This window comes from Pelobates fuscus, chromosome 8, assembly GCF_036172605.1.
Source record: "Pelobates fuscus isolate aPelFus1 chromosome 8, aPelFus1.pri, whole genome shotgun sequence".
Lineage (NCBI taxonomy): Eukaryota > Metazoa > Chordata > Amphibia > Anura > Pelobatidae > Pelobates > Pelobates fuscus.
Window position 1 is genome coordinate 90122149 of NC_086324.1, and position 23643 is coordinate 90145791.

Here is a 23643-nt window from a genome sequence, read left to right on the forward strand (position 1 = left end):
TAGTGTATAGATCATGCCCATGCAGTCTCACTGCTCAATTAGGAGTTAAAGGAACACTGTAGGGTCAGTAACACTTAGAAGTATTCCTGATCCGATAATGTTAAAGCCACCATTTAGGTTACTTGCCCCCTTCCCCCCCCCCCCCCTTAGTCCACTTTGAAAGAGTTAAAAGTTACCTTTTTTCCAGCGCTTCACAAGTCCGCCGGCACTAGCCCCGCCCGAGATCCACTTCTTTGACTGACATCATCAGAATTGATGATCTCAGCCAATCTAATGATTTTAAACACCCTGTGCTGTAACATCTGATTGAAAAAATAAAATATTTTTCTGTGTATGATGTTTGAGTCACAGCCAGGGGCGGTGTGGCTAGGGCTGCATAAACAGAATTAAAGTGATTTAAAGAATTGAGCAGTTGGACTGCAGGAACATGATATATACATAAAGTTATTTTAGTCTTTAGGATGTCCCTGTTAAGTACAGACAAGTACTTATATGTGTTGTTATACATATATTTGTATATAATAAATACAATACAAACTAAATAGACATGCAATTATTATTTTAACTGGGAACAGTTCCTTAATGGGATTGCTTTCTTCAGGGGCGTACCTAGAGCATATGGCACCCGGGGCGGGTCCTAGTTTTGGCACCCCCTTTCCCCCTGCACTTTAAAATGTACAAAACACCCACAATTTTTTTAATGTATGTAGCATTGAGCAGTGCTTGCATGTTTCAATGTAAGCATGCTTTTGTATGGAGTAAGTGTGAGTGAATGAATGGGTCTGTTTGTATGTAGTGTTGGCATTTTAATGCAGGCATGCTTTTGTGTGTAGTGTTGGCGAGATGCAGTGGTGTGGTTATATATAATGGTGATGTTTTAATACAGAGGTGTGTTTGTATGTAGTGTTTGCACTGGAATGCAGGGATGTGTTTGTGTATAGTGTTGGCAAGATGCTGAGATGTTGGATTGTCATATTTAAGGAAACCAAATAAGGGAGCTATCTGCTAAACAGCACCCTAATTTGGTATCTTTACATGTGGAATCTCACATAAGGGCACCAATTTAGGGAATTCTCTACTAAACAGCTAAAAGATCAAAATTTAAAAAGCCCTTTTCTTAATTTTAATCTTTAGGTTGTTTAGTAGATAACTCCCTAATTTGGTGTCCTTAAATATGTCAATCCCACATAAGGATAACAAATAAGTGAGTTATCTACTAAACAACCTAACAACCTGGTGACAGGGAGGGTGACTGGGGGGGTGACTGGTGACGGGGTGACAGGGTGACTGAGGGAGGGGGTGACTGGTGACAGGGTGACTGGGGAGGGGGTGACTGGTGACAGAGTGACTGAGGGGGGTGACAGGGTGACTGAGGGGGTGACAGGGTGACTGAGTGGCTAAGGGGGGATGACAGAGTGACTGGGGGGGTGACTGGTGACAGAGGGACTGAGGGGGGGTGACAGGGTGACTGAGGGGGGTGACAGGGTGACTGGGGAGGTGACTGGTGACAGGGTGACTGAGGGGGGGTGACAGGGTGACTGGTGACAGGGTGACTGGGGGGTGACTGGTGACAGGGTGACTGAGGGGGGTGACAGGGTGACTGGGGGGGTGACAGGGTGACTGAGGGGGGTGACAGGGTGAGGAGGGGGTGACAGGGTGACTGAGGGGGTGACAGGGTGACTGAGTGGCTAAGGGGGGATGACAGAGTGACTGGGGGGTGACTGGTGACAGGGTGACTGAGGGGGGTGACAGGGTGACTGGGGAGGTGACTGGTGACAGGGTGACTGAGGGGGGGTGACAGGGTGACTGAGGGGGGGTGACAGGGTGACTGGGGGGTGACTGGTGACAGGGTGGCTGAGGGGGGTGACTGGGGGGGTGACTGAGGGGGGTGACAGGGTGAGGGGGGTGACAGGGTGAGGGGGGGTGACAGGGTGACTGAGGGGGGTGACTGAGTGGCTAAGGGGGGTGACAGGGTGACTGAGGGGGGTGACAGGGTGACTGGGGGGGGGGGGGGGTGACAGGGTGACAGGGTGCCTGAGGGGGGTGACAGGGTGACTGAGGGGGGGTGACAGGGTGACTGGTGACAGGGTGACTGGGGGGTGACTGGTGACAGGGTGACTGAGGGGGGTGAAAGGGTGACAGGTGACAGAGGGAGTGACAGGGTGACTGAGTGGGGGGGTGTCAGGGTGACTGAGGGAGGGGGTGAGAGGGGGGATGACAGGGTGAATGAGGGAGGGGGTGAGGGTGCAATTACAATTATATTAACTTACCATGATTCAGGGGCTGTCTCTCTCCATCCCAGCGCAGGCAGTGCAGGAGGTGCAGGCAGAGTGGCCGCAGGGGAGAAACCTTGCAGAATACACGGTCTGCGCCCCCTGCTGGCACACTCCATAACAACCTCCCTGGTGCTCAGTGATGACTCAGAACACAGGCTGGGAATCCCCTCCCTGTGCTCTGACTCACTCACTGAGCGCCTGAGCCGCGAGGGAGAGGACGACCAGCAGGAGGGACAGAGTGTGGCACCCCCCTACTGGATAGCACCCGGGGCGGACCGCCCCCCCCGCCCCCCTCTTAGTACGCCACTGGCTTTCTTTGTAGTGTTTTATTTATGTATTCATGTATTTACGGTATTTATTTTTGTACAGGTGTTGCTCACATAAATAATCCAGTCACCCAGGATAAAATAGTAGAGGAGCAGGCTTTGCCAACTCTCATTCATCTTCTGAAGACTCATGGGTCTATTAAAATTAAGGTACACAAAATATCTATGCAGTCTTCATTTTGTATTCCATGCAGGAACATTCTTGGGCATATCTTGGATCTTACTCACTTAAATCCTTTCTAAAGCTTGTTAACTCTTTAACAATATGGTTGACAAGTATTTTCTCAATCCCTTCACGGATTGTATAGGGGTAAAAAAAGCTCTTCTCTTTTCCCTTTGTGCTTTACTAAAATAAATCTATAGTATTAGGAATATAAACATGTTCTTTACAATGAGAACAATAAAGATATGAAATTCTCTGCCTACACATTTGTAAACAGCAACTGCATGAATTCTTGCAAAAACATAGTATTGAAGGATATAATGTATTCCTAATGCTATAGTGTCCTAGGACATCTTTAGTAACTCCCCCAGCCCCCCCTTCATATGTCAAAATTAAGAAAAAAAAATTACTTAGCTTTTTTCAGTGCCACAACTCCCTCAGTACTGCTGCCTTACTTCTCCTCCTGCGATATCATCACGGAGGCGTCTCTTCCATGATAAATTTCCAATTCAATACTCCTCATGGATAAGGTGTCCATGCTTCTATGCTTTCCTATTTGAACACATGATGCATAGGAAGAGCATCTAGTGGCTGTCTAGAAGACAGCCACTAGAGGTATGTATAATGAAAACATTGCAGTTTCTACAGAACTGTAATGTTTTACATTGCAGGGTTAAACATACAGGGCCACTACACCCAGATCACTTTGCTGAGATGGTTGTTAAAACGAACTAACCGGTTGTTTCATTTATATATTTTTGTACAATGGTTTACACCTCACATTCTTCTCTTTTTATTATGGCTCATACAACAGTTGCAATAATAAACAAAATAATTTTTAGTGTGAGCATTGTGCAAATACTTTACTGCATATTACACTTATATCTTAGGATAAAGGAATTTGTATTTTTTTTGTCAATTTATTATAATTACTTACACTGTGCTGCAGAATAATTGTCTAATTCGTCATGATGTAATTTATTTACAAAAAAAAAAATTGTTTCCTATTATTTAGAAATTTTCATTACCTTTGAAATTGTGCCAGATTCGCTCCTGACTTGGCAATTGATAAATCAAAATGTTTTTTTTTTCCCCCAAAGTATTCTCAAAGGTTATATTTAAAAAAAAAAAAAAAAAAAAAAAAAAAAAGGTCAAGGTGGTCTAAGAAAGAATGCGTGTTATCTAAACTGCCTTAACTCAGGATAAACCTGTTCTGGTCCAAAGGATTTCTCTAGTGCAAGTCCAAGCCCAAGTCCAACTAAGGTCATCAGGACTCATCTCTCCGGGAATATTCCAACATCTCATTCATGAAGGTGGCTAAAAATATCCTGTACATATTTTATTAAATTAAATATTTTTGTTATAAAACACGCCCCAATATACAACTGGTTGTACTTCACCCATACTACTCCTCCAAGGAGATTTATATTGTTTACCTAAATAAAGCAGGAACTACTATGGATCTTACCCAAAACCCTTTAGAAATGATTGAACAATCAGCTCAGTAGCACTTCGCTTGTTTTGTTACAACAAATATTAACAGGGTTATTCACTAAGTGGGAATTCAAAGTGAATTTCCCATTTAAGGCTGCAATAGGCATATTGAAAAAAAACAAATTAGCTAACTCAGCTATGCTTTCAGTTTAGCTATTTAAATTTGAAATACAATTTGAATTCATTTTGAATTCTACTTTGCAAAATAAACCTGTCAATATTGCAAACTGTCTGTATATATTGTGTTTGTGTTTTTAGAGTTATGCAGAGTTAGCATTAACTGTAATTCAAAGCTTAGTTTATAACAACCAAGTACTTTATCAATACCAGTACATTTGATGGAAAACTATGAGCTGAAGGCTCTGAGGGTTTCATGTACTTTGAGTTAGGGGGCCCTCCAGTCCGATGCCAACCTGGACATGTGATCTATTGGTTTGAAGGTTTTAATTTTGGGTTCCAGATAGTATAGACTGCAAAAGCATTTTGAAGTTACTGTTATTAGACAGAATTCCTTACCACTACACTGTCATATAAAGAAGGATTTATTTCACCTTTACAAATGCATACGACACATACATAGATATATACACATTGCTGACAGATGTGTACGTCCACCTCTGGTAGGGTCAATAACCAGCAGGAAATGTACTGAGCGGGATAGTGTTAGTTTTTGCATATTTGGCATCTGTCATCAGCAGGCATAGCATGCTGGCATAAGGTGACTAATGGCGGCACAGTAGCCGCCACTCCATGCATCTCAACGCCTACCTTTAGCCCGTCATGCAGGATGTTCTTCCCATGATGTGAGGGGTGGTGATTTTACCATGCTGCAGGGAGAACTTAACCTCAGCATGAGATCTATTGTAAGTTCTTTCTTTCTTTCTTTCATCATTGTTTTGTTAAATTACTGGTTTTGGTTGGAGGGACCCTTTAATTCAATTAAACTTGACTAAGAGTAATAATACGTTACTGCACAAATAAACGGTAAGTCAAATGCTGCTCTCTAATAGGAATAACCTGTATGGTTCAAGGTATTTATATAAACACTCAGTGGTGTGAAAAAGAGATCACAGAGGGCTCAAACTGTGTAAAATCTTTAATAGAAAATCAAATGGATACATACTGTTATAAACGTACTGTAGAAAGTACTGTTAAATATATTTGACTTGTTCAGTAGCATGACTTCATTGAAATGTTTAATCTCTTTCATTGATGGTACAAACAGGTCGAAGTGGCCTGCACTCTAGCTTGCATTGTCCTAAAGAACGCTGTTCTACAAGCTCAGCTACACGAGATGGATGAGTTTAAGTACACAGACGTTCTTGATCTCCTACATACACCTGATAAGGTACTTTCTGAGTTCACCTCACTTTGATTTATAGAACTTAAGTGCTGTATGTTACTTCTGTATGAGGACACATGTCTGTCATCCATGTGTGGTTAATGGCTTAAATTATTGTGAACGAGTGAACACAAGCCATATTATTTTTCCAAAGCACTTACAAAATATATATATTTTTTCACATTTTTGATAGAATTTTGCTTCAGCTATACTAAACATTTTGCTATAGTTCAGCACAGGCATTCACTTTCCTTTAGCCCTAGTTTGATTCCTCACCTTTCTCTGAAGTTGTAGTTGACACAACGAGATGGCCCAAGATGGTGGCCTCTCTGCGTCCACACACTCTATGTGCAGTAGTGAAGGCCAAGACAACTCTACTCCTACCGTAACCAAGGGTGATGTTGACTGCCTGTTTGCTAAACTTACCTATGTGGAGATGTCCCACAAGGCTGAGATTAATAAAAGCGCCCAGCAGATTTGCAGTGAAATTCAAGCCATCAGGCAAAGAACCTTGGATAGAGGCTAAAGTGGAGGAGGTTATCCAGCACACACCTCACTATCTCCCAACTTGCTTGTGTGGAGCACCTTGAATCCTCACTTCAGTACCTTTCTAATAGATCCAGAAGAAATAATAAAAGAAAAGTGCTAAGGCCTCTCCAAGGGTAAATGTCTAGTGTGTAATGAGTTTAAAGTCCCCTGATTGGTTCAACAATGTCCGTGATATTACCAATCACGAGCGTTATTTGTTGGGGATGTATAACGCTCCAGCTGGTAATCTAACCTGTCATCATGCAGTCTGACTTACGATATTCCATAGTCAGACTGCACTTTCGGGTTGTACGGCCGTTGCCGTAAATGATCTCAATGACAGGATAGTGTGTGAAAAGAGTCAGTCACGTCACTTCCTGTCCGCGATGTTATTGTAATTTTATGTCCTTTTTGCCAGTTCTTTACATAGTTCTTTATCACAACGTCCATTATTATTGTTGGCATTCAAGTCCAAATATGTATGATACTCATAATATTCAAGAGAGGAAAAACAGAACAAAATAAATAAGAAACTAGCAAGGTGATATGCTAGAAAGATATATGCAGTGTAGCAGTTGGATAAAAATAAGGATAATTTCAAAGTATAATAAGAGCTCACTGCTGGAAAAATGGAACCTTGCAATGGAAGTGTCTCTGTAGACGCGTTTCGTCCTAAAAACGGTCTTCTTACGTGTGTTTCCAAGGGACTTCTTCTGGATCTTTGGCATTATATAGGCCAAAGGCAACATCTTCTCCATTAATTAATTCTATCACTGTAACATTCTATAATCATTGTAAATTCTATCACTATATGGCATATGTAAACTATTCAAATATGCTACTGCTTTATCCCCGCTATCTCTTTACTTGAGAAATTAGGGTTGTCTTGCTTTGCCAATTTAGAGGTTAATGACCTACATTTGTTTGATGGATTTGCTGATCTGGATTTGATGGGGATTCAGTTACTTAATTTCACTAATTGAAGACTATAACTACACCTTCTGACTTCATAAGCTATATCCAATTATGTAGCTCTGTCCTTCAAGTTAACATACATTCTACTGCCACCTTAAACATGACACACTTTGAACCCTTTTATTTGCAGGAGTCTTATGTAAAGGGGCTGATTTCTATACCTTACTCTTATTTTATTGACTTCCACTTGTGATTAAAAGGAACATTCTTACGTAACTAAATGGGAATCTGAGCATGGGTTGACAAGTGGGGATTGGTTGAATATGTGGGAAAATACTGCTAAAACTTCAGTGTTTGTCACCTTGAATGAACAGGAGTTTAAGACTTTGCTCTGTTTGTATGTTACGCCCATTACACTTCATCTGAGCACAACACTTTCACCCAGTTCTCCTCTGAAGCATTCAGATGTTCATTGGCAAACATCAGACGGGCCTGTACATGTGCTTTCTTGAGCAGGGGGACCTTGTGGGCGCTGCAGGATTTCAGTCCTTCACGTCGTAGTGTGCTACCAATTGTTTTCTTGGTGACTATGGTCCCAGCTGCCTTGAGATCATTAACAAGATCCTTCCATGTAGTTCTGGGCTGATTCCTCACCGTTCTCATGATCATTGAAACTCCACGAGGTGAGATCTTGCATGGAGTACCAGACTAAGGTAGACTGACAGTTATTTTGTGTTTATTCCATTTGCAAATAATCACACCAACTGTTGACACCTTCTCAACAAGCTCACCAAGGTGATGGTCTTGTAGCCCATTCCAGTCTTGTGTAAGTCTACAGTTTTGTCCCTGACATCCTTGGACGGCTCTTTGTTCTTGACCATGGTGGAAAGTTTGGAATCTGATTGATTGATTGATTACTTCTGTGGACAGGTGTCTTTTATACAGGTAACAAGCTGAGATTAGGAGCACTCTCTTTAATTACCTGTATAAAAGACACCTGGGAGCCAGAAATCTTGCTGATTGATAGGGGATCAAATACTTATTTCACTCATCGACGTGCAAAACAATTTATAACTTTTTTGAAATGGATTTTTCTAGATTTTTGTTCATTGGATTTTTGTTCCATTGGAGTGGTCTGGGTGCCAACTCCCACTACCCTTAACCCTGCGAGTGTAATTATTGCAGTTTTCATAAACTGCAATATGTACATTGAAGGGTTAAGTCCTCCTCTAGTGGCTGTCTACTAGAGGGACTTCATAGAACACGAAAAGTGTTTTCAGCGACGCTGGACGTCCTCACACTATGTGAGGACCTCCAGCGTTGCCGAAATCCCCATAGGAAAGCATTGTATAATGCTTTCCTATGGGATGGTCTAATACACGTGCACGGCCATTGCCGCACGTCAGGTGGAGCCTGACCCAGCGCCGAGGGACATCGGCGCTGGACTCCGGTAAGTCACTGAAGGGGTTTTAACCCCTTCAGCAACTTGGGATAGGGGGTGGGAGGGGGAAGGCACTGTGGGAACCTGCAGTGCCAGGAAAACGAATGTGTTTTCCTGGCACTGGAGAATCCCTTTTAAATACACCTACCATTAAAATTATAGACTGATCATTTCTTTGTCAGTGGGCAAACGTTCAAAATCAGCAGGGGATCAAATACTTTTTCCTTCACTATATATAAATAAATTAAAGTATGCAGGCTATGATCTGAAGTCGCTCTGTTTTCTAATTTTTTTGATTTATTGTTACAGTAAGTCACGATCTGAACCTTTTGGTATATAATAAATTACAGGAAATTTGCTTACGAGCTGGGTATGCACTAGCTCTGTTTGCCTACAACAGTACTCTGCATCAGTTTTACATCTTGGAGACAGGAGGCATTGAAATGGCAATCTATGAACCTTTCCTGGAGTCAGACATTGAGACAGACAGAGCACAAGCTGCGTTTCAGGTAATGCAGTGTGTCATGAAGATTAACATTGTTTATGCCATCACATATGAAATTTTAAGTGGGATTTTATGTTATAATTCTGTACTTGTCCTTTCAGCATCTAAGAATATTTAAGAAGAAATTATGATAGGCTCATTTAAATGTGCTGAATTGTGGAAACTCGCATTTTAAATGGTCACTCTAAGTACAGCTCATTGTAGTGGTTATGCTGCAAAGAGTCTAAAGGAATACTCTAACCTCAAGAATACAAACATGAATTCTTAACGTTTGAGTTATCTTGGGGCTATTTAATTTGCGAGCCCCCTTCCAAATAGTAAAATAAAACATTTTAGTCATCTTTAGTACCTCACGCAGTACTCGCTGCAATTGAAGTTCATTCTGTGGCTGAGATCATCATTACCGATTTTTTTAGACGATCCAATGTTTCCCTGCGATTGCTGAGGAAGTGTCAGTGGTAGATGTGCAATGCATCATTTTTTTTTTCTGTTTCACCTGATTCTTTTTATAATTTTATTTTGTATTTTTCTTTTTCCTGTTTCCCCTCAATATTTTTTTCAGTTTTTTTCTGTATGTTTACTGCATTTATGTGGTTTGTTTTACTGCCATGTATAGCTAAACAGATCAATAAGCAGCACTTTTCATGGAACTTCCACATAAAATGTAAGGGATATCATATGAGTGCGGCTTGTTTTACTTTTTTTTGTTTACTGTTTAAGTGTAGAACCCAAGCGCCACCACCACTGACTCCCAGGAATACAGTTGGTCTGAGAGAGTACAATCATTCCAGTACATATTACCATTTTTAATTAATAATAATTTAATTCAAATTGATGGTGTAGCAGCACCAACAGTTTTCATTACATTTGTTACCCCATTCCTTTACTTCATAGCAACGTGGGCTAGGTAGTCACCATAGCAATCACAGTGCATGCGTTTGTCACTCTATTTCTCAGCACAGACTCTGACCGGTGGGAGAAAGACGCATTTTTGAATAGTTTTTTTCCTAATCTATATATTTACTAGTTAAATGTATAGAAATAAAAACGGAGGTCCTCCTGACTCAAGTACTAAGGTATTTGGCAATGGACAAGGCCGATTGCCTTTAATATTTGAAGTGCCAATACTTAACTAAGGGTTATTTGTTTTGTATGTTTTGTTAGTATGTGTGAAAGAAGTTGGCTTGTATTGTAAATGTTTGTTATTTTGTCCTTCCTGAACTGCAAATTCCCCCCTTTTCTGTTTGTCTCTCTCTTATTGCTCCAATTGTGCTTCTCTCCCCCTCTTGTCTCCCTCCACATCTCCCAACATATCCTTATTTTTCTTCTTTCCCACAGGAGGGGAAGGAAATCCATAGTGGGGGGATGTGAAAGAGAGCTATAGGAGTGTGTGGGAGAGGGGATGAAAATATACACTAAAGTAAGGGGGCATTCACTGATCAGCAACAACATTAAAACCACTGATAAACTAAATAGCGTAAATTATATTGTTGAAATGGCACCTTTCAAAGGGTTGGGATATATTAGGCAGCAAGTGTACAGTCAGTTCTTGAATTGCATGTGTTGGAAGCAGGACAAATGGGCAAGCAAAAATATTTCAGGGTCTCTGACAAGAGCCAAGTAGTGATGGCTGGAGGACTGGGTTAGAGCATCTCCAAAACAGCAAGTCTTCTGGAATGTTTCTGGTGTGCAGTGGTTTGTACCAAAAGTGGTGCAAGGGAGGACAACCAGTGGACCAGGGTCATGAGTGTCCAAGGCTCATTGAGGCAAGTGGGGAGCAAAGAATAGCCCGTTCGTTTCGGTCACACAGAAGAGCTACTGTATCTAGAATTGCTGAAAATCTTAATGCTGGCCATGATAGGTATCATCGCAGTTTGCTGCATATGGGGCTGCGTAGCCCATGATGTCCACTGTCCACCAATGAAATTGCCTCCAATGAAAACATGAGTTTCAGAACTGGACAATGGAGCAATGGAAGAAGGTTGTCTGGTGTGAGAATTCACACTCCCTTTTAGATCAGGCTGGGGAAGAGATGGCAACAGGATGAACTATGGCTGCTATGGCAGTGACCTCTTGTAGCGGAGTTCCAGTACTCCGACCGAGTACCTCCGCCAAGTCTGCTTCCTCGTAGCTATCAGAGATACTGGAACACTTCAGACCCAGTCGCTGAGGCTTGACTGGGATCACTGAGGGCCTTTTCCACCCTGTGGCAAACAACAAATGACACTTGGTGAAGGTTAAAATAACTAACTTTAAAAGACAAAGCACATATATTTCAAGCACCAACATCCTCATTTACATACAATAGGGTGCATAGTGTATTATAGTGCAAGGAAGGGTGAGGTCAGACAATAGCAAGGGCTGATGGGAGATTGAGGAGGGTCAGGGTAGCTGGTTTAAACTGGTCTGGCAGTGTCCCTGGGACAACGCCCTGTTGGGGAAACAATAGGACAGGAAAAAGGGGGACGGGGAGAGGCAAAGACAAGCAGCATACCCTGCACCAATAATGGGCACTGGGTGACCAAAACACAAAAGGTATCTTGGGACCCACACATAGTGTCTGTCTTCCATCCCCAGTGACAGTGACTACCATCACACCTCTTTCAGCAGGATAGTGCACCCTGCCACACTGCAAAAATCTAGGAACCTAACAATAAGTTCAAGATGTTCCCATGGCCTCCAAATTCCCCAGATCTCAATCCGATTGAGCATCTGTGGGATGTGCTGGAACAACAAATCCACTTCATGGAGGCCCCACTTCGCAAGTTGCAGGACCTAAAGGATCTGCTGCTAAAGTCTTGGTGCCATATACAAGCCAAAAATGATTTGCACCAAGTGCAAAGAAAACCCTTGTGGCTATAGGAAGGGGAAAATAAAATCAATATAAATTACCCCGTAAAATAGGAAGTGCGAAGACTCCTCAATATTTTCTAAACCATAAATATAAAACAATAAAAAATGCACAACCTAAAAATATAAAAACAAAGGGAGACCACAATAGTGCAGATAAAAAATGAAATGAAAAAGACTAAAATACACTCACAAACGTAAGGATAAAAAGGTGGGGTATACAAAATCTATATACCCCGCCTTTTTATCCTTACGTTGGTGCCATATACCACAGGACACATTCAGAGATCTTGTGGAGTCCATGACTCAACGCATTTGAACTGTTTTAGTAGTACGACGAGGATCTACACGATAGTTGGTTTTAATGTTGTGGCTGATCAGTGTAGGTGGGGGAGATGATGGTCAAAAAGACACATATGGGGAAACATATCACCCTTACTTGTGTCTTCCTTACTTTTTTCTATTTTCTCTTAATCCCCAGACTCTCCAACCCTCTGTGTGTCTTTTAACTCCTAACCCCATCGCGTGCCTTTTATCCTCTCTACATTCCTCCTTACCCCTGTATCCTGTAACTAACATTTTGCCTTTTTTATGCATTCTCTGCAAAAAATCTCTTTAGCAGTGCTGAGATCCATTTCCATTTAGGCGTAACTGACTCTCTGGTACTTTATTCTAGCAGTAATCATTTTATATATGTGTAGGGAGTAATTATGTCACAGTTGTACTACTTTACCAGCAGTGATAACTGTGTACTTCTTTTCAACTGTTTTCATAATGGATTTCTCTGCCTCTAGGTTGTTGTTCTAGCAAGAGTTATTGTCGATATGGATCAAGTCTCACTGTCTGCCAGAGGTGTTACCATATTGACAGAGCTCCTGAACTCAAACAATTCAGCAACTCTTCTATTAGCCGGTAAGACATTTTATATATCTAGGGAAATAGCCCAATCACAACACACTGAACGATCTTTTATCACTGTTCCCTTGAAACAAATTAGTTGCAATGGTTAGAAAAAGGGCAATGTGCAACTTTTCCTTTCACACAACTCCCGAAACGAGGGGTATCTGAATGTGGGCCAGGGAACAAGCTGTGTAAGCCACCAGGATTGCTCCATTCATCACATCCCTTCTGGCCAGGATTTCTCCACCTTGCTGCCTGCATGCACGTTTTCCTGCATGGATCTCTTTTCTGCACGAATCGTTACATTTTTGCTGCTGTGTCCCTTGTTATTTAATGAACTTTGCACGTTTATGAAAATCACTGAAGATTACTTTGTTTGGTAAATTGCTTGCTCTCTGCCCTGTTTGTGCTTTTGCAGTTTTTGTTTTTTATATCTTGTATCTTGTAATGCAGGTGCATGAGTGGTGAATTTCAGCGTGATAACACGAGTGCGCTCATATTCACAGCACTATAACATTCAGCAGCATGGGTGCTATGTAAAGGGACAAATCTACCCGTGAAGGGATCCTGAGGTTCAGCCCCCAAAGCCCTCCCGCTCAGCACCTCCAATGTCATGAAAAGCAAAACATTCAGTTTGATTATTGTGTTGTGCCACTTTATAGTCATATACAAAGAAAAATCAGACTCATCTTTTATACTGCATTTTCAAATCATTATATAAACGTTTTGTAGCATTGTTTTCTGTTGTAAGCAACTAAATGAGTAAACAGAAGACCACACATGAGAAAAAAACTGCATTTTTGAATTGCCGTTTATCTTTGTAAAACCTCCCTTTCCTTCAGACTTTCTGTGGCTGTCCAATATTTATGCAGCCTAATAATGTGAGGATTTCAGTGTAGAGATGCTTGGCTCTTTTATTTGACAATCTAAAACAATGTTTACATTTCTAGAAAAAACACGCCTCTAGCAGACAGCCACTAGAGCCCTTTACTCCTTAACACTCCGAGTAGCAGAGCTACTAGAGTTCCTGTAGTGTCCCTACATTCCCCACAATGTGAACTGCTGAGAAAAGGCAGTGTTTACATTGCTTTTTTCGGGACACCTCCAGAGGCTGTCACTCAGACATCTACTAGAAGCACTTCCTTTTGCGGCCCTGCAATCTTTGAAGATGCCAAACACAACACTAGGAGTTGAAGATTGGTGCAGTGCAATGATTGCTGTGCATGTAGTAAATACAAATACAAAAAGAGAAGTCCTGCGCTCAATCCCATTACCACTGGGCCGGCAGCAAGAACTACAATACACATCAGCCCCAATATTTAGTAAAAACCAAAGAAAAGAAAAAGTTACCTGTGCTCTCTCCTTAATCCCTATGTATATTTAGACAAATGGAGGTCATTTAGTTGCTCCAATGGCCATTGGAGGGAATGCCCGCCTGCCAACGTCAAGGAAGACCCCCCTAAGCGGGTCCTAACATTGAACCTTCAGCCTGCTTCCTTGAGCTTCTGGCAAAGATATCTCTAGTGAGACAGAGAGGGGTATTTTGTATACACCCCTATATACTTATTAACCCTTAATAGGGAACACATGGGATGGGCAGCAGCATTGTAACCAGGCTGTGTGTAACCCCAATGCTTTTGTATGGTTGGGAGACTGATGCAGTGTGGGATAGAAACTGAGTAAATCTGATTGATTTAACTTTTCAGGGGGGGAGCAATACTGTTAATAGTTAGGAAACTTAACATTAGAAATACATGTTTGTATTTCTAACATTACAGTGTTTCTTTAAGATCCTTCAGTACTTCTATCTTTATAGTAAGAAGCATCTGATTACACAGAGATCATTGATCGATGATCTTGCAAAAGATGTATTAGGCTGCAGTTTGGACATGTATTCCTGACCCTATAGTGTTAAAAACACTATCTAGCCCCCCTGATCCCCCCCCTAAATATAGTAAAACCTTACCTTTATTCCAGTCTGCTGGTGCTGGCTCTGCTCCTGATCTGCCTCCTTGGCTTACATAATCAGACGTGATGATCCCAGACAATCACAATGCTTTCCCATGAACTCAGGCAATTGGGTGGGCCAGGGGCAGAGCCAAACACCATCCTGGCCAACCAGCATCTCCTCATAGAGATGCATTAAATAAATGCAATACTATGAGGAAAGTTCAGTGTCTCCATGAAGCGGGTGGATACACTGAATGTTGTGTGCAGCACTGCCCCATGAAGCACCTCTAGTAGCCATCTGATGAGTGGCCACTGGATGTCCCTAGGTTGTAATGTAAACACTGCCTTTTTGGCAGTGTTTGCAAAAAGCCTGCAGGGGCTGACTATACTCACCAGAACAATTACATCAAGCTGTAGTTGTTCTGGTGACTATAGTGTCCATTTAGGTGCTTAACAGGTTACTCCAAACATCATAACCACTACTGCCTGCTGTAGTGGTTATAAAGCCAGTAGTACTCTGGCATTATTCCCCAGTAATGGGGCAAACTGTTTAGCAACAGTTTGTCCCCTTGCCTTGGTCTCAACAGGGATCCAATTCTCCCTAGTGGTCCAGTAACATGCTACCGTGGGGGTCGACGTTAGCTGAGAGCATCACCTGACTACTCTCAGCCAATGTCTGTCATCCAGTGCTGTAAATGTTGCACATAATTGACATTGGCCAACCCAGAACTCGAGTTCCGGGCTGGCTGATGACACCTGTATTACAACTCCGGCAGCAGAGGGGTTAATCTCTGTATGTGCAGCGTTTCGCTTTAAAACTCACACACAAAATCTGCACATACAGATTACAGGCATCATACCCACTTTAAATTATTTAAGTGGTCATGGTACTTGGAGTGATCTTTTAGAATACTAAGCCTAAATCTCAACATGCAAAAAGATAAGTCCTGCGCTCACTCCCATCACTACTGGGTGGCAGCAAGGACTACAGTACACCAGCCCCAATATATAGTAAAAACCAAAGAAAAACAAGTTACCTGCACTCTCTCCTTAATCCCTATGTATTTTTAAACAAATTGAGGTTTTTAGTTACCTCCAATGGCCATGAGAGGGTAAGCCCACCTGCCAACGTCAAGGCATACCCCCTAGGTGGGTCCTAACTCTAACCATTCACCTTGCTTCCTTGAGCCTCTGGCAAATACATCTCTAATGAGACAGAAGGGGGTATTTTTTTATATATATACACCCCTATACATTTATTAATCCTTAATAGGGAATACATGGGATGGGCGGCAGCATTGTAACAAAGCTGTGTGATACAAAAAGTGGATACAAATGCAAAAAGATAAGTCCTGCGCTCACTCCCATCACTACTGGGCGGCAGCATTGACTGCAGTTCACATCAGCCCCAATATTATTATTATTATTTTTTTTTTTTTATTCTTTATTTTTGTTGTGCATGGTTTGACAAAATGATATACGTTGCCACAACAGCAAGCATAATCACATTAATAACACAGATTTCTACATATGTGGAATTGAGGTGAGAGCACATTTTTTTTTAGAAACATTTTTAAACGTGGTAATAACGTTTGTTGTGCAAGAGAATGTAATGCACAGTTACACACCACAACAACGTACATATATATTTGAGCGTAGATTAAACAGTGGTCTGATAGAATTTGTACAAATTGTTTTTTTAAAAACTTAATATGCTAGCAGACATGACTATTTGTTTGTAAACGATCTGGCATGAGACATCCTGAGATCGCTGACATGTAGAGATCGAGCATTAGGATAAAAAAAAAGAAACCAACATGGTATAAACATTTGCGACCGCCTGTGAAGCTGCATTATGATGACCATCTTGTTTGAGTAGGCAGGCATAAACTATAGCATGAACAAGCTGTTTGTTAACCTATTTTTTTTTGTTTTGGTCATTCACCACAAGTAGTTTCCACATGTTTGCAGCATAACATTATACATTACAGTTATGTCATCTAACAGGATATTGTCCATATGACAGTGGCTTGGTGAATGCTTGAAAAGTGTAACCATGGATTTCAGTATAGATATGGGTGGTCTAAAGGGATTAGTTCCCAGTGTGGTCGTGAGAGGGGTATTCGAATATGCTAATTGTGAGGATACCATGGCCATATGGGGGGACCCCCTGTTCGGATCGGTGCTATCAGCGATTACCTCTTCCAGCCAGAGTGTGGCACTTAAGGAAGGGGGGGGATGTTACTGTGTTGGAGGTGATTCTCGTCAGCCTGTGGCTACCCGGGAGTAGGTCCTGTAGGTGTTACAGGGCTAGCTTTTGGGTAAGGCATTCTGGGCCAACTGGTCAGATGAGTGTTGGGTTTAAGGTACTATATGTTGAAGGGTTAAGTTCGGCTGGTAGGTAATAGCCATGTGCGATGTGCTGGTTTAAGGGCTGGGATAGGCATGCAATAGATGTGTGGATCTCTGTGTCGGGGGTGGTAAACCTGGCGAATGTCCAAGGAAGGTATGACTGCAGTTCTCGTCCCTTCAGGTCGCCCCTCTTGCAGCTTGTTGGCGCTGGAACATGCGGGGGATGAATTCCGTCACAGAGGAGGGATCCATCTGCGACAAGTCCCTGCCATCTGTCCTCGGTGGCGTGGTCAGGCCTAGTTGTTGTAGTTTGGAGTCCAGCTCCTGCAGCGTCTTCACCCGGTGTGAGGTGCCTTGGTGCGAGAAGGTGAGTATTCTTGGGAGCCCCCATTTGTATAGGATATTCTTTTGTCGCAAGATTTGCAGGAGTGGTTGAAGGGCTCTGCGCCATGCGATGGTGCTTCGGGTTAGGTCCGGGAAGAACGAGAGTGTGGAGCCCTCAAACAGGAGTGGGGTCTCTCCTCTTAATGCTGTGAGGAGGATGGCCCTGTCCTGGAGGGATTGGAAGCGGACGATCAGGTCGGTGTGGGCCGCCGGCGGTGCTGTGCTCGGTTTCGGTAACCGGAACATGCCGTCCAGCTTCATCGCCTTTGCTTGCTTTGGTGGTAACAGTGTGTTGAGCAGGCGCCGAATGAAGTGCGGTAAGTCCGGTAGGTTAACTGTGTCTGGTACCCCACGGATCTTCACGTTGTACCGCCGTCGCTGATCTTCGGTGGTGTCAATTCTGTCTGTGGTAGCCTTTTGTTGTGCCTGAATTGTAGCCATTTGCTTCTCCAGTAGGGTGATTCTGGAGTCCTGGGTGGTCAAGAGGGCCTCCAGCTGCGTTATTCGTGAGGTGGCACCTTCAATGGCATCTTTGATGAAGGCCATGTCCGCCGCAATATTCGTCCGCAGCTCTGCCAGCAGGCCTTTTAGTTGTTCTGCTGTGACTGGTTCACCCGTGTGGGGTGTCTTGGTGTTCAACCTCTTCGGTATTTGGACCGTTGCTCCCTCACCCAGGTCGGAAGACATTCCGTCTGAGAAGCAGGAGGACTCATCCTCTCCCGCCGCCATTTTGTCCCATGGCAATTTCTGGCTGCCCCTTAGCATTTCTCCGATGTCGTGGCTCACCAGACTCTTGTCCGCTCTCGGTTTTTTGTTTTTTCGTCCCATTTCTTGTTCCCAGGTTGCTTAGCCAATTTTCAGCTAGTTGGCTGCCCGTTTTTCGCCGTTAATCCACCTTTTTCAGGCTGTAAAGTACGGAGATCTCAGGAGCACGTCTGTCCTGTTGCACTGCTGGCTCCGCCCCCCAGCCCCAATATTATTATTATTATATTATTTATAGAGCGCCGTCAAATTCCGCAGCGCTTTACAATGGGTGGACGAACAGACATGTAGTTGTAACCAGACAAGTTGGACACACAGGAACAGAGGGGTTGAGGGCCCTGCTCAATGAGCTTACATGCTAGAGGGAGTGGGGTAAAATGACACAAAAGGCAAGGATAGTATTAGACTAGTGACAGTTGCAGAAGAGGAATCAGTTGGGAGCTATTAAGAGTTTCATTGATACGCTTTTATGAAGAAGTGGGTTTTTAATGATTTTTTGAAGGAGTGGAGACTGATTGAGCATCTAACGGAGGAGGGAAGCGAGTTCCACAGGAACGGTGCAGCCCTCGAGAAGTCTTGAAGGCGAGCATCAGAGGTGGGAGTACGGACAGAAGATAGACGTAAGTCTTCAGCAGATCGTAAGGGCCTAGACGGGACATACTTGTGTATAAGGGAGGATAGATAGGTGGGAGCAGCATTATGTAGACATTTGAAAGCAAGAACCAGAATTTGTGCGGGCGGACAGGAAGATGAACCTCGCCGCCGCATTCATATACATATATATATATATATATATATATATATATATATATACATATATAGTAAAAACCAAAGAAAAACATGAGCCAGAGGTTTAAGGAAGCAAGGTGAATAGTTAGAGTTAGGACCCACCTAGGGGGGTCTGCCTTGACGTTGGCAGGCAGGCTTACCCTCTCATGGCCATTAGAGGTAACTAAAAACCTCCATTTGTTTAAAAATACATAGGGATTAAGGAGAGAGCGCAGGTAACTTGTTTTTCTTTGGTTTTTACTAAATCTTAACCTACTAAGGAAAATGCCTGACTTTAAAAAAGTTTGTGTTCCTTACATTTATAATAGGTAGCTAAATCAATGGCTCACTAATTTTAAAGGGACTTAAATCATGGATGACAAGATCATCTACTAATAATTAAAGTTTGTTTAATCCATACATGGTGTCCATTTATGGCAGCCATCTTGGATCGGGCAGATGGAGTTATTTATGTTTTAATATATATATTTGTTGGAACATTTAACAGTGTATGGATTAAATTATCACTCTAATGACAGGGAATGCATCTCACAAGAAACAGCGAGCATACTCGGTGCTTTTACCATCTTTGTTATATCCCTATTGAGCAAATAAAAGTTTACCCATTTGATTTAAATTAACTTTTTTTGAGCATTTGCTAGCACAACTCACAAATTAAACTAGTAGTGCTGCAAAATAGGTATCTTACCATACTTCTAAACATTTCCACTCGATTTATAAAAAGCTTGCAGGATTAGCGGATCATTGTGGAATTTAAATTTTAGGTGGTTAACATTTAGTTTCTCTTGTAATTTGCAGGAGAGTTAATTGCAAGTTTAGCTCACACCCGAGCAGGCATTCCTGAAGCAATAACCACACTTGGAACTGTGGAGAGCCTTTGCAAACTTTTAAACTCAGAAGAGGAGGAGGTAAGGAAGATAAAGTATTTACGACTATATGCAATATCTTGGTTATAAGATGTACTGATCTGGCTATGTTCTTAGGCTGTACGCTTGTTTGAGTAAAGTCTTCATTGCTTACAAGTGTTTTTCTTCAGTTTGCACCTCTTCAGTAACTTTTTTCTTAGCTTGCCCCATGCAAGCTCACTGGCACAATCTTATACAAAATTTCCTTTTTTCAAGCAAAAGAGGGAGACTATGGTAGTCACTAAAACAACTTTAGCTTAATGAAAGTTTCTGTGTATAGATCATGCCTTTGACATTTCACTGATCAATTCTCTGTCATTTAGGAGTTAAATCACTTTTGTTTCTGTTTATGCAGCCCTAACCACACCTCCCCTGGCTATGACTGAGACAACCTACATGAAAACAAAATTGTTTCACCTTCAATCATATGTCACTTACTTTAAAAGTTTTTATTTCCTGCTCTGTAAATTGAACTTTAATCACATTCAGGAGGCTCCTGTAGAGTCTAGCAAGCTATTGACAGAGCAGAGGAATTTGCAATAAAGGAGTGTAAACATTAGATGACTCTTTACAGGAAGTGTTTAAGAAGGCTGTGGAAGTCACATGCAAGGAGGTGTGATTAGAGCCACATAACAAAGTGATTAAACTCCTAAATAGCAGAGAATTGAACAGCATGGGCTTAAACTATACACCAAAAGTGATTCATTAAGCTGTGACTATACTGTCCCTTTAAATCGTCACAGCAACTATAATGTATTTATTTGTAATTCAGCCTTGCTTGTCTGTATCACTAAGTGATTCATTTTCTTATTTCATAAAGGTTCGCATGACTAGTGCAAATGCATTGGGGTATTTGACCTTCAATCGGACTGCATATCGCCATCTGCTAGTGGAATGTAGGAACAAACCAAACCTGTATAACGTACTGATTGGTAGCCTTAGCAAAGATGCCAAAATCTCCTATCAATTTACAGAGGAATTTACAATGCAACAACATATAGGATTGCCCTCACTCAGGTATGGAGAGTAAAGTATTTTAGCGTAATTTCTAATCTTAATTATAAATAATTCTATTTACAGAGACAGCCCAGCTCCCAAGCCAGTGATAGCCATTAACATCACACAAAAATGTTACTGGCTACCAATGTGACCCCAACCAAAGAACCCAAATAATGCTAATGCTTCTCTCTGTTTTTATGACGCACACGTTATAACCCTGTTCACATGTATACCGAACATAAATGAACCCTACACACTGATAGGCCCGCTACATACTACCCTGAAGCCTAACACTCAGGGACACCTACGGTCCCAACCTTCTATAAGATTGGCTGTCGAGCATTGTCTGGTGGTGCACAAACTAAACATGTTAAATGATTTCCAGACGTTTATATCTTAACTCATTACCTCTTTCACTACAAAAATATATGCAAACTCAACTTGCCGTTGTACAGTTATGTTATGTTCATAAAAATTGAGCCTGCTGATGCTGTTGTAGCGATACAGGCACTGTTGTACCTACCTGCATATCAAAAATAAAGAATAAAAAAAATAAAAAATAAAAAAATTTTTACTGGCATATCTTTTAACCCCTTAAGGACGGAGGACGGTTCAGGACCGTCATCGGCATTTTTGCGTTGCCGACCGGTGACGGTCCTGAACCGTCCTAACCGTCCAATGTACTTACCCGATCGCCGTCGTTCCCCCGGCGGCGATCGGCGGTGCTCCCGGTGTGGGGAGACTGCCTGCAGCCCAGACAGTCTCCCCATGGCGGTTTAGGACCCCTGTGGCCATGTGATCGCCCAACAGGGCGACCACATGGTCACAATAGGTGTCCTAGTCTCTGCCTGCAGGGGGGACTGTCTGTGCTGACAGGCAGTCTCCCTGCATGTGTAAAATCAAAAAGAAAATTAAAGTTATAGTTAATAAAAAAAAAAATATTATTATATATGTGTATATATATGATATATAGACATATATTATACCTATATACTATGTCTATATATCATATATATAATGTCATGCTAAGTGTATTTTTATATTAATATGTACATATATTAATATAAAAATACACTTATAATTAATTTACACACGTATATATATAGAATATATATAATAACTATATATATTGTATATATATATTATTATAAAATATGAATAAATAATTTAAATTAAATTAAAAAAATTAAAAATAATAAAAATTAAAAAAAATATATATATCTATACGCAATTTTATTCTAACTGTATTTTGATATTAATATATATATATTTATATCAAAATACACTTAGAATGAAATTGTATATATATCTATGTATATATAAATAAATAAAAAGAATGCGAACTATTCATATGTCCATATACAAAATTACATAAATAATTATATAAATATACACGTAGACTTCAAATATATAAATATGCATATATATTTAAATTCTACGTGCGTATTTATGTAATATTTTTACATAATTAAGTTATTTTATTGATTGCAATTTAAGGGACCTGCCTGCCAACCCAGGCCGAAAGTACAGAGAATTTAATTTGCTATCACTGTATTTTACCCTGTAACGTTCTACGACACCCTAAAACCTGTACATGGGGGGTACTGTTTTACTCGGGAGACTTCGCTGAACACAAATATTAGTGATTCAAAACAGTAAAGCATATCACAGCGATGATATTGTCAGTGAAAGTGACTTTTTTTGCATTTTTCACACACAAACAGCACTTTTATTGATTATATAATGGTTGTGATACATTTTCCAGTTTTTAAACACTAATATTTGTGTTCAGCAAAGTCTCCTGAGGAGAACAGGACCCCCCATGTACAGGTTTTATAGCGTTTTTGAAAGTTACAGGGTCAAATATATGGGTCAAATATTTTTACATTGAAAATGGCCAGGTTGGTTACGTTGCCTTTGAGAGCGTATGGTAGCCCAGGAATGAGAATTACCCCCATGATGGCATACCATTTGCAAAAGAAGACAACCCAAGGTATTGCAAATGGGGTATGTCCAGTCTTTTTTAGTAACCACTTAGTCACAAACACTGGCCAAAATTAGCGTTCAATTTAGTTTTTTACTTTTTTCACACACAAACAAATATGAACGCTAACTTTGGCCAGTGTTTGCGACTAAGTGGCTACTAAAAAAGTCTGGACATACCCCATATTGAATACCCTGGGTTGTCTACTTTTAAAAAAATATGTACATGTGGGGTGTTATTCAGCGATTTATGACAGATAATAGTGTTACAATGTCACTATTGATACATTTTAAAAATGTATGTTTTGAAACCGCAATATCCTACTTGTACTTATAGCCCTATAACATGCAAAAAAATAGCAAAAAGCATGTAAACACTGGGTATTTTTGAACTCAGGACAACATTTTGAATCTATTTAGCATTTTCATTCGCTTTTGTAGATGAGTAAAAGATTTTTCACATAAAATTCAAAAAACGTGTATTTTTTTCAATTTTTCATCATATTTTTTCATTTTTTTAAAATTAAATTACATGAGATTATATAAATAATGGTATGTAAAGAAAGCCCCTTTTGTCCTGAAAAAAACAATATATTATTTGTATAGGAACAGTAAATGAGAGAGCGGAAAATTACAGCTAAACACAAACACCACAAAAGTGTCAAAAAGATGCCTGGTCACAAATGTACAACATCGCAAAAAAAGTCCGGTCCTTAAGGGGTTAAATAAATGCTGATATGTGCAGTTAGAACACATACATTATAGCTGTTCGTCAAAAA

General features: G+C 41.1%; 1 protein-coding gene across 1 annotated transcript in view; it reads left to right on the plus strand.

Moving 5' to 3' along the window:
• The window catches only part of ANKAR (ankyrin and armadillo repeat containing), a 94450-nt gene that overhangs the window by 66691 nt on the left and 4116 nt on the right, over positions 1–23643 (plus strand). Inside the window, exons 17-22 of the mRNA XM_063428813.1 lie at positions 2646–2752; positions 5485–5607; positions 8836–8994; positions 12635–12752; positions 19776–19885; positions 20703–20899. Of these exons, the coding sequence (XP_063284883.1) occupies positions 2646–2752; positions 5485–5607; positions 8836–8994; positions 12635–12752; positions 19776–19885; positions 20703–20899 (814 nt within the window). The remainder of the gene's footprint in view (positions 1–2645; positions 2753–5484; positions 5608–8835; positions 8995–12634; positions 12753–19775; positions 19886–20702; positions 20900–23643) is intronic.